At 33.4% G+C, this 18,398-nt stretch overlaps 1 protein-coding gene across 1 annotated transcript in view; it reads right to left on the reverse strand.

The window, feature by feature from the left end:
• METTL15 (methyltransferase 15, mitochondrial 12S rRNA N4-cytidine) overlaps positions 1-18,398 on the reverse strand; it is a 163,686-nt gene that overhangs the window by 142,740 nt on the left and 2,548 nt on the right. Inside the window, exon 3 of the mRNA XM_054585972.1 lies at positions 14,619-14,905. Coding sequence (XP_054441947.1) covers positions 14,619-14,888 — 270 coding nt within the window. The 5' untranslated portion in view covers positions 14,889-14,905. The remainder of the gene's footprint in view (positions 1-14,618; positions 14,906-18,398) is intronic.

The following is an 18,398-nucleotide window of genomic DNA, read 5'->3' on the forward strand; positions in this document are numbered from 1 at the left end:
CATGCTAGGATGTCACAGAGAAATGGCACAAGGGAAGGACAACAGACGGTAGAGAAGCAAGATGAAAATGAAAAACACAGCATGTTAGTAATAAGTGCTAAGGAGAAAGAAAAAATCAAGGAAAGTATATATCAAATGTTGGGGGGTGGCAGTTGACACTTTAGACAGAGTGGCCAGGGAAGGTATGTCTGAAAAGGTACCTTCTGAATAAACACCAGGAGGAAGCCAGTCATGCGGCTATCTGAGGGATGAGTGTTCCAGGTTTTCTGACGTAATAAATGCAATATCCACCTTCACTTAGACACTCCCTGATTCGCTTAGATTAGCTCTTTTGGAAAATTTAGGGGACATGACCTTGCTAGAACTGGGCATTCTAAGAAATAACCACCAGCAGAAAAAACAAAAAGGGACTCAGAAATATATAACCATGTAGGGACCTAAAGAAAGGAGAAACGAAGGCACTTAGATCACTAGTATATAGGAGAAAATAAGAATGAATACTCAAAACGACAGTACTACCTTAAGGCAATTTAAAAAAGTTCAATTTAGACGCATATATTCTAAAGTTAGTTTACATTTTGGAAAGATAAGGTTTTAGAAAATTTTTAATCTAAAAACCAATACATCCTAATGCAATCATCCTAACTCAAAATCAAATATAAGTTTTAAAAATGGTTTACTGTTTTCCCATCTAATTATTTCTTGTTCTCCCATTATCATAGAAGTAAAGTAAAAAGTGTCACAGACCTACAGCAGTGTGGTTAACATCCTAAACTGACATAATAAGGAAAACGCACTGTTCAATCCTATTTAAAATGTGAATTAACATCTTGTTTTAATATCACAATGCAAAAGAATACCTGCCTTTTCATATTACAAAATTCCCTATTTTACAGATATAATTATATATCATTAACTAAATTAGAATTTACTCCTCTTTCAGCAAAATGAACATTCATAAAATGGATTACCTCAGATATATCATTTATTATTAGTTCTGTTAACAATATTAATAACACAGTTTCATACTCTACAATCCAGACTGTCTCTCCCTTACCTTCTTTAGGAAACTCGAAAGCTATTTTTATTGGGTAATGGAATATATTCTTTTTTGTTTCCTCAAATGAAATAAAAAGTTCTACCCTGCAAAGTTCTAAATGTTTGTATCCTGCCCAAAAGCCAGATGTTGAAATCCCAACCCTCAGATATGATATTAGGAAGTGGGGCATTGGGAGATGCTTAACTCAGGAGGGCAGAACCTTTGTGAATGGAATTACACATTCCATTACAAAAGAGGCTCCTGAGAGATTCCTAGCCCCTTCCACCAGTGAGGACATAGCAAGAAGGTACCTATTATGAATGAGGAAGAACTTCACCTGACCATCTTGGCACCATGATTCCAACCTTACAACCTCCAAAACCATAAGAAATAAATTTCTGTTGTTTATAACTACACAGTCTGTGGTATTTTGTTATAGCAGCCCAAATGGACTGAGACATACCCAGTAGGTAGTCAATAAATACTAATTAAATTAGCCATGAACAAAAAACATTTTGATTTTATGGTTACATCTTCAAAAAGAATATTTCTGACAAAATTAATGCATTAATAATTTATTAAAATAATTACTTTTTGGATTTCTTTCATATTATAACCCCAAATGTATCCAGTTAGATAGCTTGGGTGTAATAAAAAATTCAGAACACACTGAAAAAAAAAATTTAATTAACAAAAAATTTCAGAATTTTAGATGGATACTATTTATCTATATTCAATTGGCAAAAGTCTCAGAAATAATACACTTAGCAGAACTGAACCAGAATGGTATTAATCTACATACAGAAGGCTCTATAGGAAATTGGAGAATTTCACACTAACAACACTTCTCACCCCTGGCTTTCCCATTAAGCAGAAATGACTGAATGTCCTTGATATGAGTTTCTCAAAGAATTTCTAATACTGACTTTAAACAAATCCTGAATTTTTTTCTTTTTTTTTTTTTTTTGTGCATGTTATCAACCATGCCTTTAAGCTAATGGCTCTTCAGAGGAGGAAACTTAACTGCAGAAAATTCTGGGCGGTTTCTTTTACTAACATGACGCTACAAAAATAAATATTAAAACAAGAAACATTGTAAAACATTTTTCTCTTATAGTTATTTCTATTCTCTCTTCTGAAAAATTTCACTTTGTATTTAGATTCCAAAACAATCCCAAGGAAGAGAAGTTGGTTGCATGTTCATTCATTAAGATGGTCTGCTATTTTAGTAATCTTAAATGGAGCAAACAAAACCAAGGCTTTCTATTCAAACATGTTGGTTTCACATATATTGCTCAAGGAAGAAATCATCTTGGTGATGACATCCTTTACTGGTGGAAAAGTTAGTCTTGGTAGTATCATTATGAAGGTCATTTAAAAAAAGGTGGAGTGACTGAATTGTTTTAATTCTTTTATGATTTCTGCTATAAAGGAAAGTAAAAGCAAAACCATTGAGGACTGGTGGTATGGAGATGCTAGAGAAAGACGTGAAACACACAGAGTAGGTGGAAATTCATGAAGTTGTTTGGTTATAGTATTAATGTTCCTTCAAAGCGCCTTCTTGCAGTTTCCTTCCCTTGACACCACCCTTTCCCCCTAGCTTTATTCTAAGCCTCAGTCACTTAATGGCTGTACTCAATTTATCCTATACCTTTCTTCAAGCACTTTATCTCCCTCTCCTGTCATAACTATAAGGTTTACTTGCCAGAGTGAAAGATCAATCTGGAAGCAAGCTTTGAAAAACCCAGTGAGTCTACAGCCATACCACCCTGAATGCGCCTGATCTCATCTGAAAAACCCAGTGAGCTGACCAATGAGGTGGGTCACGACTTCTCTGCAGTGTGTTTTGATGGCAAAAGCAGCATAATCTGTTGTGAATGAATGAGCATTGAAATAGTCCCTAGTGCACCGTGGAGGCTAGTGATCTATTCTCTACAGACAAAGCCCAACTGGCTGACCTATGGAATTAAGGGGCCTAATACAGGTCCTGAACATCTTGCAGGACAACTACTAGACACAAAAGAGCTAACAGTAGCAGTTTAGGAAAAAAGCACACTGCGTAATCTGATTATTAGCTAGAAGCATTCAATTCCAACCGAAATCATTTATTACTACCTGGTTCCACTAGAACAGAAACACCACAAATATTTCCTCTCCTTTATACAGGTAACATGATACTTTGTACAAAATGCTACTGAGATCAGTGCTAATGAAAAGCACATATAATAATATTATATGAAAGTGCTTTGCAAACAGCACTGGATTTTACTAAATCCTATAAAATTCTATATTGTTATTATTAATAATATTCTTCCCAGCCTACACTGGCCTCATGTGGAAAATCCTCCATCTTTATGAATATATTCAATATTCAGAGTTAATTTCTTTTGCTTTCCAGAAAGAAAAAATATACAACAAAAGAAAGAATTAGGCTCTATATGGAAACTGAATTATAAATACAGAAAAACACTGTATACCACACAGAGAAAATGAATATGACAAGGATAAAATATATGCTTAAGTTAATATATATAGTGATATAACATCTCATTTATCAAAGACCCAAACAAACCAAGTAAAAAGTTTATAGACAACAAGAAAAAGATAATAAGTTGCTACAAAAAAATGTACATAAACGCTTCTGAGGACAACACTCACCAAAGTACATAAAATCTTTAAATGCGTATTACCTCCTGGTAAATACTATTTGTTTCATCCAAAGGAGATAAAAACAAGTAAGCGCACGCGCACACACACATGCACACACACACGCACACACACACACAAATGTAAGAGGGAGTTCATAGAACAACAAGATGAGTCACCATAAAGCATTGCAACTAGGTTTATTATAAAATAACATTTTAGGTATGCTACTTACAGCTCAGTAGTTTATTACATGAAGAGAAGGTAGTGAAAGAAGAATAAAATTAAATGTTATGAGAACTCACAAGGTCAAGGTACACTTCCTACCTCTCTTAACAAAAATAATATGGGACTTAGAAAAACAATAGGAAAAGACAGAACCACTGGATCTAGCCTCTTGCAGTAACTATGATTAGACTATTGATCAGGGAATAGTGCTGACCTAAATAAAGAGTAACCAGTACCCAGGATGACTCATGCAAATGTGCTTTGTGAACAGAGAAACCTCACTTGTCTCTCCTTTTTCTTTCTATGAGCTTCCCTTACAGAATGGACTTGTTTTCATCCCAAGTCTCTATTTACTGAACTAGAAAAATGGCTTTTAAATAATTTAAATATTCAGTATATATATCTGACTTTTAGACACAGAAGAACATCATTTTTCACAACCTCGGAACCACACTTACTTGAGGTTATATTTGAGCCAGTGGCTTTTTAAAACTGTAATTTCTAATTTAAGTTGAATTTTAAACAAAAAAATTAATCCTTATATCTTCACAGCAAAAATGAAGATTCAGCTTGTGGATGACAAAATGACCAAATTATAATAAGACAATTTAAAGACACTGGAGTCAAAAGAATCAAATAAGTTATTGATCTTATTTATCCATGTCCTCTATTTATAATTTGCTTCAAAATGCTGATGAATAGAATTACATAGTTTTAAAAATACATTAATTTTCCTTGGCAGAAAAGCAAGAATATTTTCATGGATGCTAAACTCAGTGGAAAGGATCGGTACACGTTCAAACATACACTGAAATTATTAAATATGCAATATAACTAATATAAGCATACATACTTCCTTACATAAAAGCATATAAAATACATGTATATAAAATAAATATTTTTAATAATACTATATAATTATGGAAAAATAAGAAAGGAGTTACTTTCCTTTTAATTATAAACAATGCACTCATTCTCAAACCTGAAACAATTCTTAAAGAAACTAAGTAACACAGGCCATGATTGAGTAGCTCATTTAGCTATAAAGACATGATTTCATTATATATACCAAGTAAAATTCTAAAAATAACAAGAAAACTCATTTCTACATCTATTTTTCACATTTTTTATAACATGATACAAACAAGCATTTTATAACTAATCTTAACTATATACACTGCCATTAGAGAAAAGATGCTAAATTTACCCAAGGGTGTCCATTCTCCCACACGTTCCATCCCAAAACTCTACAAGGAATTTCTAAACTTGGTATTTTAGACGAATTAGATGGGATTAACTATAACTAATAAACATTAGAGTCTTAATAAACTATAATTCTTATAGCAAAACCATTTGATAAAAAATTTCCATTAAATAATCGAATATAAAAATTCCATTTTTAATCATCCAATTGTTGTTTACTAAGGTTGACTCCCTAAAAGGTTTTAAATACCTCAACAATATGTAAAATGTTCATACATCACCAGGTAGTGTAGGTCACATATAAATGCCAAAAATAGTACAAACAACAGAAATAAATATCATTATTATAATATTGCATATAATAAATAAAAAGTTAATCATTAACTCCAACACCAATGGGGTTTTTTAATGTATATTACAGACATACTTCAGAAGTACCCCTAGAATAATCTGCAAGAAATAGAGAATCTGCGACAATAAAATAAAAAAACAACACTACTCACTTTACTTGAATGCTCTCATATAATTATGAAACAATCATCTACATCTAGAAGCCATAAATTAATATAAAAAGAATTGTTTATATAAAGCAAAAAGGTAACTTGCTTTAAAAAAGTATTTATTGTGTTAAAATACACATAAGACTTACCATCTTAACTACTTTAAATGTACATTTCTGTGGTAGTTTTTTAATGAATTCATTGTATACAATAAATACATTGTGAAACCATCATCACCATCCATCTAAATAACTCATAGAATCATGTCAAACTGAAATTCTATACCTATTAAACAATAACTCCCCATTTCCCTCTCCCCCAGCCCTTGGCCACCACCATTCTACTTTCTGTCTCTGATTTTGCCTATACTAAGTAGAATCATATAGTATGTGTCTTCTTGTGAGTAGCTTATTTTGCTTAGTAAAATATGTTCAAAGTTCATCTATCTTGTATCACATTGCAGAAACTGCCTTCCTTTTTAAGGCTTAATAACACTCCATTGTATGTATACACCACACTTTGCTTATCCATTCATCCATCAATGAATACCCCACATTTTAGCTGTAGTGAAAAATGCTGCGATGAACATGGGTGCACAAATATCTCAAGAAACTTCTTTCAATTCTCTTGAGAATATACACAAAGGTGGAATTACTAGATCATATGGTAATTCGTTTTTTAACTTTTTAAGGAACTGCCATACTATTTACCACAGCAGCTATACAGTTTCACATTTCAACAACAGTGCACAAGAGTTCCAATTTCTCCCTATCTTCACAAATACTTGTTTTCTGTTTTTGTTGTTGACCATTTATTCATTTATTGCTTTCCAAATTGCTGCTATGACTTGCCTGGTTTTTTATTATTATTATTGAATTTATTGGGGTGACACTGGTTCACAAAACCATGCAGGTTTCGAGTGGACAATTCAGTAAAACATCATCTGCGCACTGCCTCAGGAGCCCATCACCCCAAGCAAAGTCTCTTTATGCTTTATGCCACCTCGCACCTCTTCCTCCCTCCCTCCCTGCTTTCCCTCTGGCTATCACCACATTATTATCGGTATCTATATGTTATGTGTGTGTGTCTTTGTTTAATTCCTCCACGTTCTTTCATCCAGCGCTGCCCGCCCCCCGCCCCCTTCCCCCCTCCGCCAACAATGTTTTTGGCCTTTTATTTTTGTTTTGTTTTGTTGCCAGTAACTATCCTAAGGAGTGTGCAGTGGTATCTCATTGTAGTTTTGATTTGCATTTCCCCCATGATTAATGATGCTGAGCATCTTTTCATGTGCTTATTGGCCATGTGTGTATCTTCTTTGAAGAACTCTCTCCTCAGTCCCCTTGCCTATTTTTTAATTAGGTTGTTTGTTTTTTGTTACTGAGTTTTAGAATTTCTCTACATGGCCTGCATATTAAATCCTCTTCAGATATATAATTTAAATTAGGGATATTTTCTCCCACTTTGTAGGTTTCCTATTTACTCTGCAGATAGTCCCTTTTGGTGCACAATTTTTAAAAATTTTCATAAAGTACAATTTGCCTATATTTTTATTTTGCTACCCGTGCCTTTGGTGTTATATTCAAGAAATCATTGCCAAATCCAATGTTGTAAAGCTTTTGTCCTCTGTTTTCTTCTAAGAGTTATGCATTATATTTAGGTTTTTGTTCCATTTTAATTTTGGTATATGGTGTTATGTAAGGGACCAACTTCATTTTTTTGCATATAGGTATACAATTCTCACAGCATCATTTGTTGAACAGACTGTCCCTTCCCTATTGAATGGTCTTAGCATCCTTGTCAAAAATTATTCAACCAGATATGCTAGTTTACTTCTGGGCTCTCTATTCTAATTCATTGGTATGTGTATGTATGTGTGTGTATATATACACACACACACACACACACACACGTGTGTGTATATATGTATATATATGTCTGTATATATATATATGTCTGTGTGTGTGTGTGTGTATATATATATGTATGTCTGATGTTATGGCAGTATCACAGTTTTTATAACTTTAGCTTTATAGTAAGTTGAAATCAGGAATTACAAGTCCTCCAGTTCTATTATTTTTCAAAACTGTTTTGACTATTTGGGGTCCCTTGAGATTCCAAATGATTTTTAGAATGGGCTTTTCTGTGTCTGCACAAAACCTCATTGGAGTTTTGATATAGATTCATAGAGTCTGTAGGTAACTTTGGATAGTACTGACATTTTAACTATATTAGGTATTGTAATCCATGAATATGAGATGCGTTTCATTTTTTATGTCTTTAATTTCGTTCAGTACTGTTTTGTAGTTTTTATTGTACAACTATTTCACCTCCTTGGTTAATTCCTAAGCATTTTATTATTTTTGCTATTGCAAATGGAATTGTTTCTGTAACTTCCTTTTCAGATTTTTGATTACTTATGTAATCAAAATAGTGATGTTTGTGTGTTGACTTTGCATCAGCTGCTTTACTGTATTTATTGATTATAACTTTTTTGTGTAAAATCTATATGGATCACATCATTTGCAAACAGATAATTTCAATTCTTCCTTTCCAATTTGGATGCCTTTTCTTTCTTTCTTGCCTAACTGCTCAAATTAGAGCTTCCAGTACTGTGTTGAATAGAAGTGGTGAAAGCAGGCATTTTTGCTTTGTTTCTAATCTTAGAGGAAATGCTTTCAGTCTTTCGCCATTGAGTTTAAGGTTTTCACTATGGGTTTTTTATAAAACTTATTAAGTTGAGGTAGATTTCTTCTATTCCTAGCTTTTGGGTATTTTTATCATGAAAGCATAGTGAGTATTATCAAATGCTTTTTCTGCTCAATTGAGATGATTGTGGCTTTTTTCCCTTCGTTTTGTTGATTTGGCTTATTACATTTATCAAATATTTGCATGTTGAACCATCCTTGCATTTGAAGAATAAATGCCACTTGGTCACGGTATATAATCCTTTTAATGTACTAGTCAATTGTTGTTGAAGATTTTCGTTGTCAATGTTTATAGTGTGTCTTTGTCTGGCTTTGGTATCAAAATAATTCAGGCCTCATAGAATGAGTTAGAAAGCACTCTCCTCTTCAGTTTTTTTGGAAAAGTTTGAGAAGAGTTGGTATTCTTATTTAAATGTTTGGTAGAGTTCACTAGTGAAACCATCAGGCTTAGGACTTTACTTTGTCATAGCTATCTTTTTTTACTTTAATTATACATTTTATTAATACTACATAATGTGTTGTACACAATTTACAAATACAAATTAAAATTTTAAATCTTATTATTTTCTACTTTTTAACTTCTTTATTGTATGTTTTCCATTACCATTTACTCCTCTTACAGAATCACTACCCTGTTGTCCATATCCATGAGTCCTTTATCCTTTTGCTCCCTAACCTCCCCCTCCCCAACTTAGCTGTCACCAAGCTCTCCATCTATGAAACTGTCTCTATTTTGCTTGTTAGTTCAGTTTGTTCATTAGATCGCACATGAGTGGAATCATATGGTATTTGTCTTTCTCTGACTGGCTTATTTCACTTAGTATAACGTTCTCCAGGCCCATTCATACTCTCACAAAGGGTAAAATTTTCTTCTTTTTTATGGCCAAGTAGTATTCCATTGTGTAAATGTCCAAGCTGTTTTATGCACTCACCTACTGATAGACACTTGTCATAAGATTTTTGATTACTGATTCAATCTCCTTACAGTTTATAGTTATATTCATTTTTTTTTATTGCTACATGATTTGGTTCTGTTTTAGTGATTTAGGGTTTGTGTTTCTAGGAATGTGCTCATTTCAGCTTGGTTATCGATTTTGTTGGCATACAATAGTTCACAGAACTCTAAGATACTCCTTTCTATTTCTGTAGAATTGGTAGCAATAGCCTCACGTTCAGTTTAGTAATTTGTGTATCCTCTCCTATTTTCTTAGTCCTTCAAAGTACAAATGTCAACTTTGTTGAGCCCTTCCATTTGGTTTCATTTGTCTCTACTGTTTTTCTATTCTCTATTTCATTTCTCACTGCTCTATTCATTATGATGTCTTTCCCTCTACTGCCTTTGAGACTAGTTTGTTCTTCTTTATCTAGTTCTTTACATTGCAAAGTTAGGTTGTTGATTTGAGCACATCCCAGTGAACAAAGCTCGCAAGATGCAGCATAACACTTTGCTGGATTAACTGTATATGACCTCTCCCTGCCACATGAAGTTTATCCTTAGTAAAAAAAAGCAAATTGTTCCTAAACCAGAAGAGGAGGTTGTACAAAGAAAAAAATATCCCAGAAGACAACGATGAAACAAAAACTTAATTTATGACCCAGAAGTAAATTCAGCATAAAATAAATGCTAATAAAAGTAAAAAAAAATAATAATAATGGAAAGGAAACACTGCATCTAAGCATTCCATTCCATCTGAAATTTTAATAGTTCTTTCTTTAAAAAATAAATACATCTACCTAAAGGTGCTATAGCATTGGTTCTATCTTGTAGAAAAGTTTCTAACTTTTTTGGTAGCTTGAGTTAAAACAAGAAATTAAACTCCTCTGTGATCAATCAGGCTTCAATACATAAACAGAGCAAACACATAGTCTCAGGATTTTCTCTTTTATGTTTACTCTCCATTGAAGAGTATAAATATTTTCAAGTTAAACATGTGAAATAGTGCTTCTGATCTTTTAAAAAATCCATTATACAGAGCACAACAAATTTTTTGTAAAGAAAATTATCATATCTGGTATCATGACAACTTTGGCAAATCTAGTTACTTATGAAATATGAAATGTTAGAATAGAAAAATACTTATTTTGAATATTTATAAACCTAACCTTAACCTTGCCATGACATATATCATAATCTATTTTGCATCAGCTTAGATGCCAGCTCTTTTTCTCAACCCTACCAGGAGAGTAAACTGGAGGTTCTTACCAGGTTCTCTCATCAGAATAACCCTGCCACACTGGGGCTGGAATCATATAAAAGTCTTGGGCTGGAGAAGCTGCCTTAGTACCCAAGATACCTTCCTTTTGTCAGCACCTCCAGTGTACTTTGACTTTTATGTATTCACTTAAATATCATTACAAAGCAACCATATTGTAGGCCTTGTACTAGGCAGTGAAGATATAATGGTAAGTAAGATAAACATGGAGGGCAGTCTCCTAGGAGAGATGTCCATTGAACAAATGATCCCATTAAAAGTCGTAATTATAAATTATCATAAATGCTATGAAAGAAAAGTATATGACTCAAGGCTTGAAGGATGGTGATGAGAGTTCCAAGCAGAGAAAGCAGTACTTTTTCAGTTCCAGACATACGGGTTCCCCCTTTGCTGAAACTTTTATTTCCACATCTGCTGCCTCTTGGCACTTTTCTCTTGAATTTTATTGTATTAGATACCAACCCTGGCCTTCTATCCCCAAAGTAATAACAGCAAATATTTATGGAGCACATACTACTTGGAAGATATCATTCTAGGCAATTTAAATACACAAACTTATCTAATCCTCACAGTGACCATACTGAGGTAGGTAATAGTTCCCCATATTATAGATGAAGAATCTGAGGCACAACCATGATAAAGTACTTGTCTAAAATTACATAGCTACTGGTATTAGTCCTTGTATGTTCCTTATTTCCCTCATAACTTACCACTCATTAATACTCAAAGCCACCAAGTTAAATTAGCACTATTAATGTAAAAGAATACCAAGTCTCCTACATCCTTCAATTGCAACCATCTTCAACTAGGTTGGATCATTCTATTTTTCCCTAATTTTCAGAAATTAGGAATGAAAAATTGACTAAGGTTACTAACTCCATTAAAACATCTCCAGGAGCAAGAAAAATGTTCTTAGAAAATGTATTCTTACGAAGTTATGGACCCAGAAAAATGAAATAATAAAAACGGGGCAAGGAGAGATAATTATAATTTATTTAATTCCTTCTGGACCTCCAAGGAAGAGGAATATAAGAGGAAATTTTATCTCTTTTAATTCAAACTCATAAGTATTTTGCATGTATTTGCAAACCTAAATTAATATACAGTAAATTGGCTATGCTGCAGAAGAACTTCCCAAAATCAGTATTTTTTTTAGGCATGCACCTTCTAAATATTTTGTTTTAAGAAATTACTATTAGGTGACCAAGGTCTCACTCAAAACTATATTTAAATATTTTTTAAAGTTTCTGTTACGATCAAGTTTAATTTATAATTCACTATTGAAGGCGATGTGAAAAACAGTGATTAAGTGGGTGATTGATACAAGTGTGTGTGTGACTCATAGTTTGCAAAGGAAATGCTTTTTGGGGAAAGGTTCAGAAAAAAAAAAAAAGCAAATAATGGAATCTGGAAGAAATACAGACCTTTCCTGTCCAAGGACTGTCACCCATTCTTTATTAGTTGAAGATTAAGGGATAGTGAATAAAGCTGTTTGCCAGACAACAGAAAAAGTAAGAACATTTTCTTTAAGTGTACCTCACATGAAAATTTTCAGAAATAACATTCATAAAATTATACTTTCTATAAAAAGTTACTAGAAAACCCAACTCAAATCAAAACAATGAAAATGTCAAAATAAAACATTACATTTGTCAGGAACTTCAACAGAATGAAACAGCAGAGTAGGTCAAGTTGTAGAATTGTCTAATTTTATTACATTGGTGGAGGGGGGCGGGGGGTGCAGATCCAATACTGATTTAGAGTAGACCTAGAGTCAAAAGGAGTTTGTTTTTATTTGATTGCTTTTTTACTTCATGGCTCAGTGCAAAATAGATATATATATATTTTGCTTTTTCTTTTTACTACTGGGTTTCACCAAATTTATACAATGAGTTTTAGTTTTTAGTTCCAGAGACCAAATACAAGCCATTGAACTCGGTTCTACTTTTTTACAAACTGCCCCTCCCTTCTCTTATATATCTCATATACATCTCAAATATATATGTTTATATATACTTTTTCCAAACACATTTAGGTAAGGATATTAATGTTATCCTTGCATTATGAATCTTTAAAGACAATGAAGAGAATTTCATTTGATGAAGTCATATTTAACAGGAAGTTTTAATCCAACTTAATTTTTTATTTTATATTTTCATGTATATTATGGAGTCTCTATATGTGACAGCACTAAGCTAGATGTTTTCCATATAATCTCACTTAAGAATACTGGGTTTATTTTGTTATATACAGTCTGAAGTTAAGGTAAACAGCATTTTTATGATGAAGCAACCTACGTCACATAACTGATGGCTTGTATGTGAGCAACATCCATCAGTACAGCATTCCTTACAAATGTAGCTCAGATCTTAGTTCATGAAGACTGCGTGATCTAACTTGAAGAAGTCTCAAAAAAAAAAAAAATTAAGAGCTGTGTATATGAACGTGCACACGTGCATGTTAGACAACAGATTCCAACCTAGGCAGTCCAATTACAGAAACTTTGTTCTTAACCACTAAGCCATCATATGCCGGCAAGAGAAGCAAGGTATGACTTTTAAGATGAAAATAACTGATTTAGGTAATAAAGTAGTTTCTAAAATAGGAGAGCGTATTTCTGAAGTGAGCAAGATTAAAAGTATCAGCTTTAATTATAAGTATACATTTGAAGAAAATTTACTAGAATAAAGATTATTTTTCCTTTTGATATATGTTTCATTTTCAAAAAGGTTCTAACTTTTTGTTTTTGGCTATTATGTCACCTAGTATTTTTGTGATCTCTTTACAGATATTAAAGCATTTTTGTATCTCAGACCTTATACAATCCTACCAGCAATATTAAAAATAACACAGGTGTGATGATTAATATTATGTGTCAACTTGGCTGGCCCACAGTGCCCAAATATTTGGTTTTGGATGTTTCTGTGAAGGTATTTTTAAAATGAGATTAACATTTAAATTGTTGGACTGGGTAAAGCAGATTACCCTCCATAATGTGGGAGGGCCTTATCTAATCTAATGGGAAGCCTTAATAGAACAAAGATGACCTCCTTGGAACAAAAAAGAATTCTGCCAGTAGACTGCCTTTGGACTCAAACTGTAACTCTTACCTGGGTCTGCAGCCTGCCAGCCCACTGTGCAGATTTTGGATTTATCCTCTATAATCATGTGAATCAATTCCTTAAAATATCTCTCTCTCTCTCCCTCCCTCCCTCCCTCCTTCCCTCTCTCTCTCTCTCTCTAGCCCCCTATCTCTCTTTCCCTCTCCCTTTCTCCCTTCTTTCTCTCCCTCCTCCCTTTTTCTCTTCCTCCCTCTCTATCTATCTACACAAACACGCACTTACACTAAATCTAAGAAAACAGAGAACAGGAATTCAGATCTTTACTTTTGTCTCTCCAGTCATTCCTGAAAAGATACTAAAATTCTTAAAAAGATAAACTAAAATTCAGTTTTTGTTTTTTTAACAGCTATATAACAAAACTAATAAACTCTGGAAAACAGTTCTCAAAATGGAATCATAGGGTTACCACATATTTCACTACTAGGCATATACCCAAGGCAAAGGAAAACATATTGTCCACATAAAAAACTTGTATATGAATGTTCACAGCAGCATTATAAAAAATAAATGTCACCAACTGAAGAATAGGCTTTGTTTTAAAAAGTGGTACATCCATACAACAGAATGATTCGGGGATAAAAAGAAGTGAGAAAGAGATCCATGCCACACATAGATGAATCTTGAAAACATGCTACGTAAAAGAAGACAGATGTTAAAGTCCACATATTGTATAATTCCATTTATATAAAACATCCATATTAGGCAAAAGCCATACAGACAAAAAATAAATCAGTGGTTGCCAGGAGCAAAAAGAAGGGAGACAACAGAGAGTGAATGATAATGGGTATGGGCTTTTCTATTCAGGTGACGACAATGTTCCCGAGTTAGACAGTGCTGATGGCTGCACAATTTTGTGTAGATACTAAAATCCACTGAATCATACACCTTAAAATTGTGATTATTAAAATAAGTAAATGATATCTCAATTTAAGTGTTAAAAATTTTTTAATAAATCAACTTACCTGCCCTTTTTGTGGTGCCAAACAACGAACAACTTCGTCCACCATTACTGGAATATGCAATTTAGTCATAGCTTCAGAATCTCCATCTTGAGATCTGTGAAACTCCTGAGCTCCAGTCTGGTCTGCTTGCTCCTGAGCTTCATATTCATCATATCTTTCTGCTGTAGCATGTATTTTTTTTGGCCAGACACCTAAGTTAACTATGCCAGCTTCCAAACAGCAAGAAAGAAATTCTTTATATGGTCTATAAAAGTACGGGTACCGAAGCATTCTGTAGGTCAACAAATCTAGAAAAAAAATTTTTTTAATATCATGATTGTTGGATTTTAAAAAAAAGAATGTTATAATACCTAGGGAAAAGCAAATATATAATATTTAACTAAAAAAAAATGTAAGACTCATCTCAAACAAGTGATGGTGACTAATCTCCTTAAGCAAAGCAAAGAACCTAAAACAACCCAAGAAAGTATCTGAAAATATAATTTTTAATGTGGCCTAATTAGCTCTAAGACCATGAATGTTTTAAACCATCAGAAATGTGAAAATTGATTATTTAGTCATCATTTTCCTGAAATGCTGGGTTGGCCAAAAAGTCTATATGGTTTTTTCTGTAAAATAAAAGACACATTTTTCATTTTCATCAATAACATTACTGATTTGGATATTTTGAGTATGTTAACTATCTCCCACAGGGTAAAATGTTGATTGTTCTCAATTAATGTATTGATTTGATCACTACCAATTTCAACTGGTCTACCTGACCATGGAGCATTGTCCAGTGAAAAAATCTCCAGCATCAGACTTCACAAAGCACTTTTGACACATTCAATCAGTCACAACCCCTTTTTTATATACTGCACAAATCTTTTCTTGCATTTCATCTGTTTTTACCCTTCTTGCAATAATACAGCATAATATGCTGAATATGTCACTTATTTTCTTCCAGCTTCAATATTAAAATGGCTACAACAAATCCTGTTTTGGTAAAGATTTTTTTAAATACATACTGATATGACAGCTGTCACAGTACAATCTAACAAAATTGTTTCAAATGAAGTTGAAGACAACTAAGCACTACTACAGCCATTTTATGGGAAAAAACCAAACAAACTTTTTGGCCAACTATCTACACACACACACACACACACACTTAATTTTAATTGAGTCTAAAGAATGAATTCAGTGCATCAGAACTGTTTATTTAAAAATGGTATCTGAATGGCTGAAGGGATTATAAATATTATACTATTTTAGTTTCAGGTGGTCTCCTATTTCAAGTTCTTCTACTTGTTTTTCTCATAATCCTAGCCTTCATCTTCAATTTATAAGGAAGAGTCCCTGGAAAAAGACTACACATGTACATCCAAAAAGAAAGGGAGGTGATCGGTGTCCCTTAAAGGTGAAAATTTTAACAAACTTGTCATGAATATTCTCTGAGGAGACCATCTCACCACGGCCTATTTCAGGACATAGTTTCATAGTTTTTCAATTTAAACTGTACTTTATAAACACGCAGCAGAACACACTTTGACATTTCATACCCGCCTTTGTTTTGTTTGTCCCTTGCCCCCCGCAAAACAAGGAAATAAAAAATCAATACGTCCTTCACTTGTTCATATCTGCTTCATTTTATTCTGTAATCTGTAACTCTTCAAAATGCAGAAGGAATGTAAATACATCAATATAAAATCTTGTGAAAACATTATTCTTTTTACCCAGTTGGTTGTAATCAACATTTTTGATACAACATACTGCATTAAGTGCCAAATTAACACTACTCTTTCTTCCTCATGAATTATGAGTGATTTAAGAGTAAGACCCACACCAGTTAGCCACAAAACTAGATGTGCACTAGGTGCTTAATAAATGTTTTCTGAAAAGGAAAGAAATGGATGGATAAATTCCAAATTCTACAAAATTAACATTTTTTAATCAAAGTTTGCTTTAGTAAATTTCACCTGTCTGATTGACTCTACAAATAACCACTTTCTCAAAATACCTCAAGAAACATAAATCCTGCTTAAATATGCCTCCTGTCATTTTGGCAATAGAAAATGAAGAATAACGTTGTTAAAGAGTTAATCACCAGTAAGAACTAGAGAAGAAACACGAATATGTCTATCTCTATATATTTAATATTATACAATTATAATATCAAGTTGTTACCTTGAGGATAACTTGCCAACTTTACCAAACACATAATAAGCAGAATTATGTTGCAAATGTAGCCCAGGAAATATATGGAAAAAAAAAAGTAGATAGAAAATGTGTGTTCTAATTAAAATTTGATGCTCAGGAGTTACAAATTAGCCAAATGAATAATCATGCTTTGTTTTCCAGAAAGCACATACAAAGTAAACTCAACTACCCTTCAACTTAGTATTTCTAACATTTTTCAAAATAAAAGCTAACATTCATTGAGCATAAGTACCACTTACAATTCTTTTGTTTTTTTTATCCTCACCCGAGGACTGTCTTTTCCTTGTTCTTCGAGAGAAGAAAGGAGAGAGAGCTACATAGATGTGAAAGAGAAACATTGACCTCTTGTATGCATCCGGACCAGAGATCATATGCACCGGGAACTAGGATCGAATCCACAACCTAGGCATGTGCTCTGACTGGGAATCAAACCCAAAACCTTTTGGTTATGGCACAATTCTCCGACCAAGCCACATTAACCAGGGCAGTACCAGTTACAATTCCAAGCATACCACATATACAAACTCATTCAATCCTTACAACTCTTTGAGACAGGAACTGTTATTTCCATTTAAAGATGAGGAAAACAAACACTGTGCCAAAAGGTCACATAGTTAGAACTGTAACTCCAGCATTCTAATCCCAGAGCCTGCAATTTTTATCATCTATGCTAGAAACACAGAGCCCACTGACTCTATTTAATACACTTATGTAATTGGTATTTTAATTACATTGACTATGTATTGTAGTACCTCATGAATTACATTCTTTTTTTTTTTTTTTTTTGAGCCAATATCCTACTTTTTGGTCCTTCAGTCCTACTCCACTTGGAAAAAAAATGTATTGTGGGGTACCCGAAAGCAGACATACAATGTACAGATCTAAATAGTGTAACCTGCAGTATTTAAACAATCTAAATTGTCCAGCTTTTGATAAGTATTTTAAAAAAACAAGCCAAAAAAAGAAAAATCAATTCCAAACAGGAATCAGAACCACATGGGGAAAACGTAAGTAGAATTGATAGAAAAAAAAAAGCTGCCTTCACCAGCATTTCATTCCTTTTGTATTCGATTTCTATGTGTTTACTCAACTATGTTCAAGGTTTTATTATGGTTTTATGAAGATTTTATTATGCACCAATTGGCTATTAACATGGGTTAACAGAAAATAAGAACCAAGATAATTTTCCTGTTTGGTTGTTTCCTTGAATACCTTGCAAGGAGGCAAGCTCCAAAGGGAGTTCCTTCCCTGTCCTCTGTAGCCCAATCTCCCACCAGACAACTCAAAACCACCCACCATTAGTGATGCAAGGTCAATTTATGTTCACTCTGGTCACAGAACGGAGGGAGACAGGAAGCCTATCTTTAGAGTCAACTTTGTGGCTTCCTAAATAAGTCATCTAACTTTTCTCTGCCAGCAAAATTCAGTTTAGACTATTGAGACCATGGAATTGGGCAGGTTACTCTTTTAATTGTGGAAAGACAAAGGAGAGTGACACCTTTGAAAACTACTTTCTCAATGGTACTTCCAATCACCACCATTGCAGTCAGCTTTCCCCGCAGAGAAAAATGAAAAATCAAT

Source organism: Pteronotus mesoamericanus, unplaced genomic scaffold (genome assembly GCF_021234165.1).
Source record: "Pteronotus mesoamericanus isolate MK-2021 breed Mesoamerican mustached bat unplaced genomic scaffold, CSHL_Meso_final contig_90, whole genome shotgun sequence".
NCBI lineage: Eukaryota > Metazoa > Chordata > Mammalia > Chiroptera > Mormoopidae > Pteronotus > Pteronotus mesoamericanus.